Source organism: Cetorhinus maximus, chromosome 15, assembly GCF_964194155.1.
Source record: "Cetorhinus maximus chromosome 15, sCetMax3.hap1.1, whole genome shotgun sequence".
Lineage (NCBI taxonomy): Eukaryota > Metazoa > Chordata > Chondrichthyes > Lamniformes > Cetorhinidae > Cetorhinus > Cetorhinus maximus.
In genome coordinates this window covers 25,687,632-25,704,527 of record NC_135893.1, presented here as the reverse complement: position 1 = coordinate 25,704,527, position 16,896 = coordinate 25,687,632, and the positions used below count along the sequence as shown (strand labels likewise).

Here is a 16,896-nt window from a genome sequence, read left to right as displayed (position 1 = left end):
CCAGAGCCACTCCTAATATTTCACATGCATATATATTGTTTTTACATTCTAGGAATAATTGTCCAAGAATTCTGCTGCCAGTGTAGTGATGTAAGCATGGGTCAGAGATAAGGCTATAATGTTACATCCTGATTCTCCATCTCTATGAAGTGAGCGTGGTTCAGAGATAAGGCTATAACATTATAACTTGCTTCTCCAACTAGGCACCCTTAAGCTGTTTAAGCTCACATATGAAGAACAGACCCTTCAGCAATATAATAAGAGCAAAATACTGCAGATGCTAGAAATCTGAAATAAAAACAGGCGCCCTTCGATATGTTGCTCAAGTGTCTGGCAGCATCTGTGGAGAGAGAAATAGAGTTAACGTTTCGACTCTTCTTCGGAACTTTGTTGTTTCAGCTCTGAAGAAGAGTCATATTGGACTCAAAGCATTAACTCTGTTTCTCTCTCCACAGATGCTGCCAGACCTGCTGAGTATTTCCTGCACTTTCTGTTTTTATTTCAGATTTCTAGCATCTGCAGTATTTTGCTCTTATTACATTGCTGAAGGGTCTGTTCTTCATTTGTGAGCTTAAACAGTTTAATGTTGGCATAATATTCCACTATAGAGAGCGACACTGTGTAACCCAGTCCTGTTCCCATCAAAGTTTGCATGCACACACACACATACATGCACACACACACACACACACTCATACATGCACACACAAACTCATAAACATAGACACACATGCATACATTTCCATGTGTTGGGAGTAGGAATTCAGATCGATTTTTTTCCCTCTCACTAGCCTACAGGTGAGACATTAAGTCCAAATACTCCTCAATTGTATAGCTCAGTACTGACCAGGCAGAGCCAATTTACCCTAAACTATTGGGAAGATCTTGTGAATTCCTTATTAAACTTAGTGTTTTAACCATTGCACAGTTAGGAGTTGTGTTTACAGGTCCCTTTCCTTGATATATGTAGAAGGAAATACTGGGATGGCAAACAAAAACAAACATAAAAGTGCTCCCTTTTTTGAGGAGAACAATTAATAAAGAACTAAACCAAAAGATAAAGGAACCTCAAATCAATAATATTATTACCAGTGTCCAGTACACTCCAGTCCCTGTGGACCCCACCAGTCACAGAAGGCCTCAGTCAAACATACAAGTGGACAACACATGCTCCTCCATTGCTGCCTGGGCACAGGCAAACTGTGAAAGAGAGGTGGGAAGCCAGAGCCGACAGGCCACTTCAATCCTGGACCTGTAGATGGCCACCTTGGTCAGGCCCAGGAGCTGATACACCACCATGATGTCCTTTATTTATTAAGAAATAGCTGAAAACATTTAACTCAACACATGTGAGTTAGATATGGAATCTTTTGGTTGAGGTAAGTGAATACCACAATGCCAGGTGCATTTACCCTCCAAACCAGTCTCCCTGCCCTCTACATCTGCAGCACTCTAGGGTGCTGCAAGCAATGGTCTTCACCTTTGGCTTCCTAAAGCCCCGGATTCAGTCCTCTGGAACCAAGATATCAACGTGTCAAACACATACCTGAATATAAGAAATTCTTCAATAACAGTACTCCTGATACATAAAAATCTCAACGTTAACACCCTCCCAGGAAGGGCAGGAGGTGGTGGGGTGGGTTAAACCCTAAAAAATGCAAAGTGTGATCTTGACCTTATACATACATGCCCGTTACCATGTTTGCAATGGGGATGTGGGGTGTGTCCCAGCTTGTAGAGACAGGGCACTTAGTTAACAGTGGAACTGGAAGTCTGGTTTAAATTTAGTTGCTGCAAATGGGCTTGCCAGGGCTCAGGAGATACAACTGGAAGCTGCTACCTCCGGAAGGTAAGTGTCTTTTATTGCAATCCTGGTTAGGCCTGGAGGAGCAAGAGTTCACAGATTCAAAATAATTGGCAAAAGGAGTAAATGTGATGCGAGGAAAAGTTTTTTCACCCAAAGGGTGGTTGGAGTCTGGAACAAGCTTCTCGAAAGGGTGGCGGAGGCAGGTTCAGTCGAGGTATTCAAAAGGGAATTGGATTGCTACCAGAAAAGGAAGGATGTGCAAGGTTACGGGGATAAGGCAGGGGAATGGAACTAGGTGGAATGCTCTTTCAGAGAGCCAGTATGGGCTTGATGGGCTGAATGGCCTCCTATTGCACTGTAAAGATACTGTGATACTCCTCCAAGTACACTAGGAAGCCAATGGATTCACTTATGCCAATCATGGCCTCTTTATTGCCCTGCCCTTCTCTCTCCCTCTTTTACCACCACCTTCTGTAATAACAGCCTCCTGCCCCTCACAAAGGCCCTATCTTGATTACCAGTCACCGTCTCCAAGGGTCCCAGCCTCCTGCTGTTGGTTTTCCTGCCCAGCAGCTTGCCAGCCTCTCAATTTGGCCAGCTTCCAGGCTAGAGAAATGGAAGCAAAAAAGATAATGCCGTCTTTCCATTAGATTTGGCAAGATGGGCACGTGCCTGGCCTTGCCAGGCTCATCAGCTGATTCCGAATCTGTCCTCCCCGCTTCCCCATAAATATTGGGGACAGAGAGCTATTTCTACTTTGTCGTTAAACTGACAACATTCTGAAGCTGATGACTATAAAATGAATGAAAATATATTTGTGGAGCTGAAAGGTGAGATAGGAATTCAGAGTCCGGAAAGTTAATTCAGGAATTGTCCTCCTCTTGGCATGACATCCTATAGAATGACCTCTGGGTGACAGCCACTTGGCATTGTGATAGTAACATCATGTGTGAGGCGACACATTGCCCTCTCCTTTCCTCAAATGCTAATTGAGTCACTCATCGGTCTTATTGAATTGATTTTCTTTTCTTACCGGCTGGAGCAGTTATTACATTTGTCTCTCTCACTGAACATTAAATCACAAGGTCACAGAATTAATTTACCCAATGATCCAATGTCAAAATGAGCTGGGAGACAAGAATTTCTTTGCTCCTATTTGAATGTTTCCCATCACCGGGTAAAGCCTGGAGATGAAAGGAACTCTTGTTCCTCCACAGGATAAAGACAGGATGACCTCAAGGACAAAATCACCCAATGTCATTCTTAACGTCGGAGCTGGTTTGAAGCTTTCAACACCGCTGTTCTCTTCACAACTACGTTTTGCTCAAACTGGGAGCCGTGAAATGGGACCAGTTTTCATCTTGCTCCTGTTTACTCCTGGAACTGGAACAACGGCAAGTTAAAAATTGAAAATTGTCAACCCGACTTATGACTGGAGGTCTTCCTGCTCCAAGTTTTGGGCCAAGTGTAAGTGAGGTGGCCAGTTCCCTTGCTGCAAACAGCGGAGGGAGGGAAAATTTACCTTCATTCCTACTTCTTACTGGTATCAGCATCCTTTTTGAGATTTGCTTGTGTGTATAAGCATTGGCCATGGACGTAATACCTACCCATCACTTTGTTAACCTTATTGGCAAAATATTTATCTGACACTCACTGACTATGCTCACACTTGAAGGCAACACATCTGGGCAAGGCACCAGAGGGTGTCTGGCATGAACAGAACAAAGCACCTTCAGGACAAGAGGGCAGAAAGATGGAGGGAGGAGGAAAATATTAATAAATAAATGGAAGCAATACATGTGCATGGGTATATTTAACAAGTGATAAGCGTCTGGGGGGAGTTGAGGAGAGATCAATAGCATCTGGCTAAGGTGGCATCTGTCACTTGGTTTCAGACTGTGGTGTGTCTGACCACAGGGAGCCATATATTTACATGGACTGTGTACTTACTGTGTACATTAGAGTATAAGATAGTTTTTGTAACTTGTGTTATTCTTACAAATCTGTACATATCTGTAAAGGTATAGTGGTGGGTAAAGGAGTATTGTAATATAGTTCATATTTTCTTGATGAATAAATGATTTATTCTTTTGTTAAAAGTTCATCAACTGACTCCTGTGACTCTGTTCAGTAGCTACTCTCCACGTATCTAAACAAACAAATAAAAGTTAGCACCTATCAAGCTGGGTTCCACTCTGGGACCAGGCTTGTCCTGGGGTAACGTCAGCTGAGATGGTAACAGTGGCATTAGAGAGTGAAAGCCTCGTGTGCTTAATTGGAGAGAGCAGCCATTTGAGTGCATGAAGCCATGATGAGAGTTTGACGTTGGACGGAGTTGAAGGATGACTTACCCTGGCAGAGCGGTTGAGACCATTCATCCCCTTCCTGCACTGGGTGGCATTTCGGGCGCAGTTGCCAGCCGGGCTGACCTGCTCCGCGATGGCCACCCAGGTCACGTAGGTGAGGCTGCTGTGCTTCCTGCAGCCATCCCTGGGATACAGAACTTGCCTATGTGCCTGCACCCCTCTGATTAAAGCCTAGAGGGCCTGGTGGGTGAAGCGAGGCTCTGCTTTCTTCTTGAGGCTCCCGGCCTTTTTCTTCTGGCTGCAAGACATCTCTGGTGGGCTGGTGAGAGTGAGATTATGTGTTGGACTGGCCTTTAAATATGGCGCCTGGACCTCCGAGCTCACCAGCTGACAGCGGGCGGACATACCAGCACCCGACCTGCCATTTGATTCGGACCGATACGCGTCTTTGCATAATTAATGACCCCCCAAGCGCGGGATTCCCGCCATTCTGCCCAGCTGCTGAAACTGCCCACTTAGTCTGGGAAATGGAAAATTCTGCCCACAATGTCATATTTCGGTTGAGTTAATTGATTGTACATTAACCAACCTATGTAATATTAATTAAAAATATTTGCAACCAACAACCTGAATAAAGTGCAATGTTGGTTGAAATCATACCTTGACTTACTGGAGAATAAGAAATGAACAGTAACCAGTTAGCTCTTTAGCAAAGCTTTATTTTCCTTCCTCATGGGTAATGTGATTTTCAACATATTTATTACAAACAATATTACAAATAATACAATAATTAGTTTTCAGAATTACAACAGTGCAGCATTAGTTGGGTTCAACGTAATGTGGTATCATTGAGTTAGGTCTTACAGATGGTTATCCTTATTTGGAATGAACTCAATATATCATAGCATATAGCTCACTATTAGAATTACACTCTCAAGGTTCGCGCACTGTGTGATCTCTGGTGGTTGTGCAATCAAACATAACCTGCAGCAATCGCCTACATTTTGAAGTACAGTTGAATCCTTTGTTACCGCAATTTGTTTTTGTCTGTTCCGAGATGGAGTGACTATGTTCTCCTGGTTATACCATCCTCCACGATTTCAGGTCAGCCCTGGTTCAATAATAATTTCCTCTATTTCTCCTCGTTTACCCTCTGAACATACTTAGAAGTTTCCATTATAGGATGGATTTTCTTATTGCTTATCAAGTACATTGAATTTACTGGACATAAAAATCACAGATCTCCCTAATTCTTTAACTTCCTCCAGCCTTACCACCCACCTCCCCTCAACTGGCAGCTGTGGCTCAGTGGCAGAACTCTCCCATCTGTGTCAGCAGGTTCTGGGTTCAAGTCCCACTCCAGATACTTGAGTGCAAACATTTAGTCTGACCCTCCAGTGGATACTGAGGGAGTTGCCTTTTGGATAAAACATTAAACTGAGGTTCCATCTGCTCTTTCAGTTGAATGTAAAAGATCCCAGGGCAACTATTTGAAGAAGAGGGGAGTTACCCCCAGTGTCCAGGTCAACATCAATCAATATCACTTCCAATAAAGACAGATTATCTGATCATTATCAGGTTGCTGATTGTGGGAGTTTGCTGTGTGCAAATTGGCTGCAGCATTTCCACAACAGCAACTTCTACACTTCAAAAATACTTCATTGGCTGCGAAGCACATTGGGATATCCTGAGCTTGTGAAGGCACTATATAAATGTAAGTCTTTCTTTTTCTTTCTCTCTCTATTCCTCTGATGCCAGGATCTTACATCTGGCCCTCCCTTTGCCTCACCATTTGTGGCCAGGCTGTGAAATTTCCTCCCCAAAATCTCCCACTTCTCCACTTTCCTCTCCTCATTTCAGACCCTCCTTAAAACCCACCTCTTTGATAAAGATTTTTGGCACCCTTCCTTATATCTCCTTGCCTGGTTCAGGTTCTGTTTTTTGCCTTATGCCTCTGTTAAGTGCTTTGAAATATTTTAACATTTAAAAATGCTATATTACTACAAGTTGTTATTGGCTTTGTGTTTCTTTATAACTCCAGCATGTATATGAGGGAATTGACAGCACTGTGGGTGCACCTACACCACAGAGACTGCAGTGGTTCAAGAAGATGGCTCACCACCACCTTTTCAAGAGCAATTAACGATGAGCAATAAATGCTGGCCTTGCAAACGACGCCTAAACAAAGGGGTGAAAGGTTAATGGGAGCAGGCTCGAGGGGCTGAGTGGCCTACTCCTGCTCCTAATTCGTATGTTCATATGTTCGTACATCCCATGAACAAATAAATTTAAAAAACTTAACTGGTCCATTTGTACTGCCAGTTCTCTCTCTCTGATCTGAATGCTTGAATAGCACCCCTTCCACAAACATTCACTCAGAATCACAGAATCACAGAACTGTTACGGTGTAGAAGGAGGCTATTTGGCCCATTGTGTCTGCACCGGCTCTCTGAGCATTCTAACTTCGTGTCAATCTCCTGCCTTTTCCCTGTAACCCTGCACATTGTTTCTATTTAAATAATCATCCAATGCCCTCTTGAATGCCTCAATTGAACCTGCCTCCACCACACTTCCACACAGTGCATTCCAAACCCTAACTACTCGATGTGTGAAAAAGTTTTTTCTCACCTCGCAATTGCTTCTTTTGCAAAACACTTTAAAACTGTGCCCTCTGGTTCTCGATCCATTTATGAGTGGGAGAAGTTTTCCCTATCTACTCTGTACAGATCCCTCATGATTTTGAGAACTTCTATCAAATCTACTGTTAACCTTCTCCTCTCCAAGGAAAACAGTCCCAACTTCTTGAATCTTTCCTCATAACTGAAGTGTCTCTTCCCTGGATCAATTCTCAAAAACCCCTTCTGCACTCTCTCCAATGCATTCACATCCTTCCTATAGTATGGCGACCAGGACTGTGCACAATACTCCAGCTGAGGTCTAACCAGTATCTTTTATGAGTCCATCATAACCTCCCTGCTCTTGTACTTTATGCCCCTATTAATGAAGCCTAGAATACTGTATGCTTTAGAAACAACTCTCTCTACCTGTCCTGCCACCTTTAATGACTTATGTACATATACACCCAGGTCTCTCTGCTCCTGCGTATCCTTTAGAATAGTATCCTTTATTTTACACTGTCTCTCCATGTTCTTTGTACCAAAGTGTATCACCTCACACTTCTCCACATTGAACTTCATCTGCCACCTATCTGTCCACTCCACCAATGTGTCCATGTCCTTTTGAAGTTCTACACTGTCCTCTTCACAGCTTACAATTCTCCCAAGTTTTGTGTCATCTGCTGTTATGATACAGCAGTTGGTAAAGGCTGTTACTTAAAATTCCAGAGGGAAACTGTAAACAACTGTCATAAACTATATTTTCAATTGGTATGTATCCACTGAAACTTCTTGTTATTTTTTATTAGTTCAGTCAGTGGAGCAACCACTCGGCTAAAATTTGGTACAAATTTCTGGTAAAATCCACTCATGCCCAGAAATCTCAAAACTTCTCGTTTTGATGTAGATACCGGGAAATCCATGATAGCCATGACTTTTGTATCTCTTGGAGCCACCTTACCATGTCCTGGATACGTAACTTACGGTTTTACAAATTCACTTTTAGCCAAGTTCCTCACCAAATTAGCTTCTTGTAGTCGAGTAAGTAATGATTCCAGACGCTGTAAATGATTCTCCCATGTCTGACTAAAAATGATTAGATCATCAATATAAACAGCACAATTGCTTAGACCTGCAATTACTTTGTTTGTTAGTCTTTGAAATGTCGCAGATGCATTCTGCATACCAAATGGCATGACTTTAAACTGATATAGTCCACTTGGCATTACAAAAGCTGATATCTTCTTTGCTCTCTCGACAACGGTACCTGCCTATATCATTTTAGCAAGTCAACCTTTGTGATAAATTTCGATTGTCCCACTTTCTCAATGCCATCTTCCAACCGTGGTATAGGATATGAATCCGCTTTTGTCACTGCATTCACCTTTCGATAGTCCACACACGGTCTTTGTGTTCCATCTGGTTTCGGTACCAGTACAATAGGTGAACTCCAATTACTGCAACTAGACTCAACGATATCAGTTTGAAGCATGAAATTAATTTCTTTTTGTACTTGTGATAACATTGCCGGATTTAATCTATAAGGATGTTGTTTCATTGAAGATAAAAGTTGCACTGAGACATCATGTATAGCTAAATGTGTCTTTCCCAACTTATTTCCACAATTAGGTTTGTGTGACTGCAATAGCTTTTCCAAATCACTTTGACGCTTGTTTGGAAAATAACTCAATATCTCTTTCAAATTTTGGAAGAGCTTGTACAAATTTAAACATCTCCCCACTGGGTTCTACTCTGGAGATAAGTCCTTCCTCACCTACTGGCGTCTCTTTTTTAACTGTCAACATTTTCAGTTGGCATTCTCTCTCTCTCTCTTTCCTCCTTCACAATTTCTAATTCCCTTTTAAAAGCAATTTCTCTATCCTTTGTTTCTAATTCAATTTTTTCAGTTCCTTTGCCTATTCAAATTCAAGCGTCTTCATTTGTAATTGAAAGTCTCACTACCTCCAGCTGTGATTTGCTAGTGTCAGGTTTCACTTCCAGCTGTAGATGCTGTGCTATACTTTTAACTATATCTGATTTCCTAGCCCCCTGCAGCTAACCCCAATTCTAATTTATCTGCCAACTCTGTTAACTTACTCTTGGCTATTTGTTGCAACCCAATCAGAGTTATATCTCCTACTCCCAGACAAGCCTTAGCAATTGCCAAAGCCATCTTGCAGTCTCACCACTTCTATAATACCTCACCAACTCCTGATTTCAAAGTGCTTCTCGTACTCATAACCTTAAGATTCACCAATTCCAAACCAATCAACGAATTATAATTTTTATCCTGCCAAGATTGTTCTGACACAGCAGTTGGTAAAGGCTGTTATTTAAAATCCCAGAGGGAAACTTTAAACAACTGTCATAACCTATATTTTCAATTGGTACCTTTGAGTTGCAGCTCTAAATTCAGGAATAAGACCACCAGTTCTCGAGAGGTTTTTATATCAAACTAAATGAGACATTTATTAATTTACAACAAATTAAACATATACACATGGCTACAAATTACTACTATCATAACTTTTAACAAATTCCCAATTAATCTCTACTATGGCAACAATAACTAATAGACTTAAGCAGATGCCAGGCAACGCATTCTCACCTTATGAATTCAAAATGAGGTACCTTTCAATTTTGTTCCTTTGCAGACAGTTGTAGGCTGACAGGCTTTCATCTTACATGCCTCTGCTCTGCACACACAAACTCCCTTCCGTTATACCCAGCACTTCTCTTTGAATGTAAATTCTCATTGTATCACCAGGCCCTTTGAACTCCTTTCATCGTATTAATTTTATTAGTTATATAAATGTATTGCTTGGTGTCTCCTAGCTAGGTGCAAGATTTCACTCCCATTCTTGAATGCTCTATTCAACAAAATGCAAATGTACCTCTACCTCTGTTTACGTCTCAAAACTACTATACATCAAACACCCAGACTAGCTGGTTTTAATCCAATTAAGACACACACAGACACACCCACAGACTAAACCTCTATTTAAAAAAATAATTTCCAATAACATTATATACATTAATAGCTTCGTGACATCCGCAAACTTTGAATTTGTCCCCTGCACACCAAGATCTAGATAATTTATGTACAGCAGGGAGAGCAAGGGTCTCAATACCGACCCCTGGGGAATTCCACTATAAACCTTCTTCCATCCTGAAAAATACCCATTAACCATTACTCTCTGTTTCCTATCCCTCAGACAATTATGTATCCACATTGCTACAGTCCCTTTTATTCCATGACTTATAACTTTCCCCACAAGTCTGTTGTGTGGCACTGTATCGAACACCTTTTGGAAGTCCATATACACTACATCCTTGCCCTCATCAACTATCTCTGTTACTGCTTCAAAAAACTCCAGCAAGTTAGCTAGACATGATTTTCCTTTAACAAATCCATTCTGACTTCCGAATCAATCCACATTTTTCCATCTGACTATTAATTCTATCCCAAATAATTGTTTCTAGGGCTAGGATATTGAGGTCGGCGAGCGGGGTGTGGAACTCCCAACATCACCCGCGTCATTTCATTTTTCAGGTCAGCAGGGGCGCAGCCGAATCAGCTGTGCGCCCACTGACCTGTCAACGGCCAATTGAGGCCAATTAAAAAGTAATTGAACTAGTTAACGGACCTGCCCGTCCAACCTTAAGGTTGGCGGGCAGGCCAGGAGCCCTGCTGGGCTTCTGAAAAAGCATGAAACCACGGGTGGGGTGAGGTTTCATGTGGGTTTTTAAAAATTTAATAAAAGTTTGAATGAAAGTGATGGACATGTCCCAACTCATGTGGCAGTGTCACATGAGGGGACATGTCAGGGAAATTTTAATTTTGTGCATTGACCATTTTTGAATTTGGCGCCAATCTCCTTGAGCTCTTTCGCACGCTTGCGTGAAAGAGCACACTCCCGGCTGAGGGAATCCCCCTGCCCGCACAGGGAGTGCATAGTCTTAATTGGCCCGCCCACGTAAAATGGCGGTGCGCCCCTGCGCGCCTGCACGCACCCACTCCTGCACTTCCCCCTCAACAGGGAGAAAATTCTTCCCTAGAAGTTTCCCCACCACTGAAGTTAAACTGACTGGTCTGTAATTGCAGGGCAGATCTTACAACCTTTTTTGAACAAGGGCGTAATGTTTGCAATTCTCCAGTCCTCTGGAACCTCCCCCGAATCTAGGGAACACCACAGACGCACAGTAGCAGCAGTGTGTACCACCTAGAAGATGCACTGCAGGAATTCACCAAGGCTCTTTAGACAGCACCTTCGAGACCCACAACCACTACCATCTAGAAGGACAAGGGCAGCAGACAGATGGGAACACCACCACCTGGAAGTTCCCCTCCAAGCTGCTTGCCATCCTGACTTGGAAATATATCACCGTTCCTTCACTGTCACTGGGTCAAAATCCTGGAACTCCCTCCCTGACAGCACTGTGGGTGTACCTACACCACATGGACTGCTACGGTTCAAGGATGCAGCTCACCACCACCTTCTTCAGGGCAATTAGGGATGGGCAATAAATGCTGGCCTATCCAACAACGCCCCCATCCCGTAAAGGAATAAAAAAAAGTGAGTGCTCTGAACATTTCGAGCTTTCTTTTCCTTTCCCACTCAGTCAATTCTCTGACAAGTCTTCCTTTGTCTGACTTGGTATTTAGTCTGAATTTGTTCATTCATTGGTGTCATCTTCTTCCCAGAAACCATGGACCTCCACCTCTGTCTATCCTGTGCTGTCCTTACCCATTCCACTTAAGTCAACTGCATCATTATATCTGTCATCCATTTCCTCCTCTGCTTCCTTCTCTTTCGTTTTCCATCAATCTTTCCTTCCAATAACTGTCTCTGTCTGCCGTCTGCACTAATGATGTGACCAAAATATTACATCTTTTTGAATAGTCTGAATAGACTGAGGCAAAAGGAGTCTTTTGTCTTCTTTCTTTAACTACAAAAAGGTGATAATGTAGTCTTACTTTAAAGCTGAACGTTAAAGACATTCAAGAGTCACTATTTGACCTTTTATTGAATAAAGTCACATTAGGCCTTTTATTAATGCTTTTTTTCTCCCTGGTATCAAAACTCTGGTCCCTGGGTGGACATTTGCTGTCACAATATTTTTGGGGTCCAAATTTCCAAATCTCTATTTTTGGTCTTAAGCCTCCACTAAAAATATCTATCAGGAAATTGCAGGCATGGTCCCCATTATTTTAAATCTGTTCATTTCAAAATTAATATTTAAAAATTGTGGCATGTGATGATTGTAGTGACCTTGCTTTGTCCAGCTGAACTGTAAGGATTCTTCCAACCCTGGTTTATATTGTGAGCTATTACACTAGATTAAAACAATGGTGCTTACAGGTCTATTCCAGGCTGCATGGGAGCAATTGAAGTGATGAATTAAGCATAAGTAAATAGGGTCAAAACAAAGACTGTTTCTCATCGACTTTTGCCTATTGGTAAAAATACATTAGGGCCATATTGCACCGGAGGGTGAGCCTAGTTTGGAGCTTCCCTTGAATTCTGAGTCAGATGTGATAATGCTACCCACTGAGCCATGACTGATACCTAATTCAAAAGCTTGGATCCAGGTTTAATTAAGACCGTAGATTCCTGAGTTAAGTATATCCCCTGACTCTGACGTTGTTGTCATAGACGGTCTACTGCCAGATTTGGTGTATTTCTTCACAGTCTTCTGCCTGATGCAGCCAATATCACTGAAGATCTGCAGCAAGTTTCTCCTAAACTTCACTCCAGCAAAGGCATACAGGAATGGGTTGAGACAGCAGTGGAAATAACCTAAATTGGATGTGATGGAGATGGCAATGTCCAGCTGAGATTCAATGATACAGTTCCTGGCTATGGCACCCAGCCTCTGCAGAGTGTCTATGAAGAGGACCATGTTGTAAGGGACCCAGCAGATTAAGAAGGCGGCAACTACCATGACAATGACCTTCATGGCCCTACGCTCCTTATTCTTTTGCATGTTGTGGGATCCATGTAGAGTTTTTATGATCATGATGTAACAGTAGAACATTATTGTCATCGGCACAAGGAAGCTGGTGACATGGTAGAAAAATCGAAAGCCCACCATCCAGGTCTTGGCAATATTGGCATCAAAATCATAGTGACATTGCAAAGTGCCATTGGAATATATTTCTCTCAAATATATGAAATCAGGGATGGCTAAAAGGTGACAGGAGAGCCAAACAACAAGGCAGTTGATATGCACTGATAAAGACCTGCGCTTGTTGTACATCTGGACTGCGTGTACAATAGAAAGATAACGCTGAAAGCTTATGCAACCCAGAAGATAGATGCCACTGTTAAAATTGATGTTGAACATTGCCCCAATTATTTTGCAAGCAGTTGACCCAAAGATCCAGCCCTTGGCTGACTCCGTGGCCCAGAATGGCAGACTGGCCACCAGGAGAATATCAGTGAATGCCAAGTAGAGAATATAGATATCAGTCACAGCCAATGTCTGCATGTTCCTCAAGAGAACGGCCACTGTCATTCCATTCCCCAACAGTCCCACAAAGAAGATGACAAGGTAGAAAATGGGAAGGAAGACTTGGTTAAATGATTTAACCTCGAAGGTGTTGCAGTCAGCGTAGGCATTCCTGAGGTGAATGGGGTTGTAGCTGCTGTTTGGGAAATAATCCCAACTCAGGCTTGAGTTAAAGATGTCCTGAAGCTGAAAGCCATCCAAGGAGAATTCCTGAAAGGAATAAACAACACTTATTTATCACGGTTAAAGGAAGAACTATGGACGCTCAATTAAGAATAGAAAATTGTCCTGCAAAAAGTGACACCACTATTCAGGGCCAGAACCTTTGTAACCTTGGCTTGCAAACTTCCCTCTAACTGCATGAGACTGTACCAGTCTGGTTGGAACAAATTGATAAGGTCTCTGGTTGTGTGAGAATTTTTCTTACTTAGGAATGTATTAGATCAGGGGCTAGCATCAGATGTTCAGGGCCAATTAAAATCAGTTAGCAGCCCTGGTAACTGGCCAACTGGTTAACTGTTTAGGATATAAGAAAGGAGATGAAACCATGGCCAGGATTTTTAGGATGGCGGGATTTCCCTTCCCGCCAACTGAGGAGTCAGCGGCAAACGGATCACCGCCAATGCAGGATGCCCCGCAGCCATTTAACACCCCAACAAGGAAGTCCTGCCTCAGAGCGCAGCCAGCCAATCTGATTGGCTGGCAGCTCTCTAGCCCCTGCAGCGCCAGGAGTTGCAGTGGACAGGATTGGGACTGCAAGCAGTCCCTAAAGTCTAAACCCCAGGAGTTCAGGACCAGGTAAGTGTGGGGGTCTCAGGCGGGGGAGGGGAGGTGAGGCCCAGGGGAGGTGGCAGGGGTTGGGGTGGAAGTGTGATGGAGAGGCCAGGGGGGACAGGGAGCAGAGGCAGGGGCCAGACATTTTGAGGGGTGCCTGATGTTGAAAGGAAGCTGTTGATGGAGGTGCCCCATTCTCCCTTCCCGCCTGAGGCCACAGCAGAGTCACTTTTCGAGCTTCCTCCACGTCCCTTAAATTCTGCTTAAAATTAAAAATTTAAATTTAATCTCCTTAAAATTAAAATGTAAATTCTGCCCATTGTTCTTTGTAGCAGAGAAAAACACAGGTCCAACAAGAGGGACTACCTCTACCCAGGATCCAGTAAGGATGAGAAGCCCAAACAGGGTGCAGAAGTCCAAAGGGACTACAAGAGTTAAAGAAGAAACCAGAGTTTGAAAGTCTACAAGACGAATCCAGTCTGGGTTTTTCTACGCTCCATTGTCCATAGCCGGAATGGGAAGTATAACCTGTTACATTATGTTAATTACTGCCTAGTTTACTAAGTCATATTTTATGCTTAATAAGACTTTCCACTTTGCTACAATTCAATGTTCTTGCTGTCGACTTAATAATCATTTTGGAAATCCCTACTCCTGGGACGGAGTTTGCAGGCTTTTTGATGCCATTATCCCTCTGATTCTGACTGCACTTCAGGGTTTAGCACAAGTGCAGATTAATACAGAAATCACAAAGTTGCGGGCTGTCATTCATTCACTATTCTGCAGCACTGCTACAGGCTGCACTTGTGGATCCCCACACCTCCCCGCCCCGTACATCATTCCCCACAGAGCCAGCAATCAGCAAAATCAATTGATTGATGAGAACCTCCCTGTTCTGCTCTGACATCGCTGTTAGAAACTCCATTAAAAGATAAGCCTTGTTCAATGGGTTTTTAACGGAAATCTGAGTAATAGCTACCGCTGAATGACTGATTTAGCCCTGAAAAAGTAATTTGATATTTATGGAATGTTGTGAAATGTCTCCATTATGATTAATTACTAGACTTTTTTCAGCTAGGTTTTAAATTTAAAAAAAAATCTCTGTCCATTATATTCCAGTTTCTACCTTCATCTCATGCATGCGTCCCAATCTTTATTTTGGTCTCTAACATTTTTAAGAAGTAATTTTTTTTTTAGTGCTTTTTATTTCCTGGCTGGCTGACTATGTGAATCCTTTAATGTGATTGGCTGCTTGGATGGCGTGATGAGATCACTGCAGCTCCCTATTAAAGAATGTTACAATCAATGGCATGTCAAGGGGGTAAATCTCTTGCTGCAGGGATCTCCCACAGCAGCTTTATTCAAGGTCAGCAGCAAGCGCACTTGCTTCACCACTGAATACAAGGTCCAGACATTTGTTTTCTCCCCATTGCTTTTCCAACTTGGTGCTGGCCTGCCCCAAGCTCCTTCAACCCAAGCTGCTCAAAAAAGAGGGAAAGGTTGCCAGACAGTTGGTTTGTTGCTATCGTTTCTACAGAAAATATAAATAAAACTTTCTGGGCTTCACACAAATTAATGTTTGGAAACCGAAAAGGGAACAAGGCCTTTGAGTTGATTCAACTTCTTCACTGTGGTAAAAGGGGGTAGTCAGTTTCAGTGGTGATGGGAGTTGTATAACAGTATAAGCACGGAATTAAAAACTGGCTAAGCATCCTGTTATCCTGTTTCTTACACAGATTCATACAACATGCCCTTTCTTTTAATCTCCAGTGGTTAAGGTCAGCACAACTTCTTCCGTCTATTTTTCTATTGTAATTGCTCCATCTGGCACAGACACGATGGGCCAAGTGGCTTTCTCTTGTGCTGTATCATTCTATGGTTAGCTGCCTGACAATTAAGTGTTGCTGAAACAGCTCCGTCCCTGCGAAACAAAACCCCACACATCGCAAGATATCTGTGTACGAAAGCTGAGTGAGTGTATCCCAGAGAACTGTGGATTGCAGGTGGAGGGGAGACTATCCCTGGAATTTCAGCGGAATGTTTATACTGTTGGCCCAAGCATTGGATAGAGGTGTACAAGGTTAAGACAGGTTTAGAAACTGTAGACAAAGAAAAGCTGTTCCCATTAGCTGATGGTACATGGCACAGATTTAAGGTTTTGGGCAAGAAATATGGAGGGGTGTGAGGAAGAATTTTTTATGCAGCAAGTGGTAACGACCTGGAACCTACTGCTTAAGAGGGCGGTGGAAGCAGAGATGATCAATGTATTCAAAAGGAAATTGGATGCGCTCTTGAGGGAAATAAACTTGCAGAGCTACAGGGATAGAGCAAGGGAATGGGATTGATTGATTGCTCTATGGAGAAACCTGGCATGAACTCAAGGGGCCAAATGGCCTTCTGTGCCGTAATGACTCTATGACTCATTCTGCCAATGTTACAGACAGAGGAAGTTAAGGAGGACACCACCCCTCCAACCCACTCCCTTGCCCCCCCCCACCACCCAACCACCACCACCACCACCACCACCAACAGTGATTCCAAGTGTAAATACCGCCATCCTGAGTCTAATCTGAGCTAAATTTTGAACCAGCCTCCATGGTATCAGATTGACCATAACAATGGAAGAATCCACTAAATGCTGATCTCTGAAATTGTTCAGGGATTACTTTTTAAGCCCCAAAGTTTTGTTATCAGCAACTGCAAGATGGTCCTCTCGTAGAGTGTGAACTATCAGCAGAGAGGGAAGACACTTTGGTATTACTTGCAAGGCGATCTCCTCTGACTACTCATTGTGGGTTTTCAACAACTGGAAAACAGTTCTGGGAAGCATCCACCAAAATGGTAGGAAAGGTTGGCGAAGAAGTTAAGGAATTGGCACATG

At 42.8% G+C, this 16,896-nt stretch overlaps 1 protein-coding gene across 1 annotated transcript; it reads right to left on the bottom strand.

Moving 5' to 3' along the window:
* Positions 1-12,323: 12,323 nt before the first annotated feature.
* LOC144691145 (C-X-C chemokine receptor type 3-like) lies at positions 12,324-16,572 on the bottom strand. Its single transcript, XM_078559212.1, has 2 exons — positions 16,567-16,572; positions 12,324-13,451 (listed from the first exon to the last, which is right to left on the bottom strand). The coding sequence occupies exons 1-2, from the start codon at positions 16,570-16,572 to the stop codon at positions 12,324-12,326; spliced, it is 1,134 nt and encodes a 377-aa protein (XP_078415338.1).
* Between the last annotated feature and the right edge of the window lie 324 nt (positions 16,573-16,896).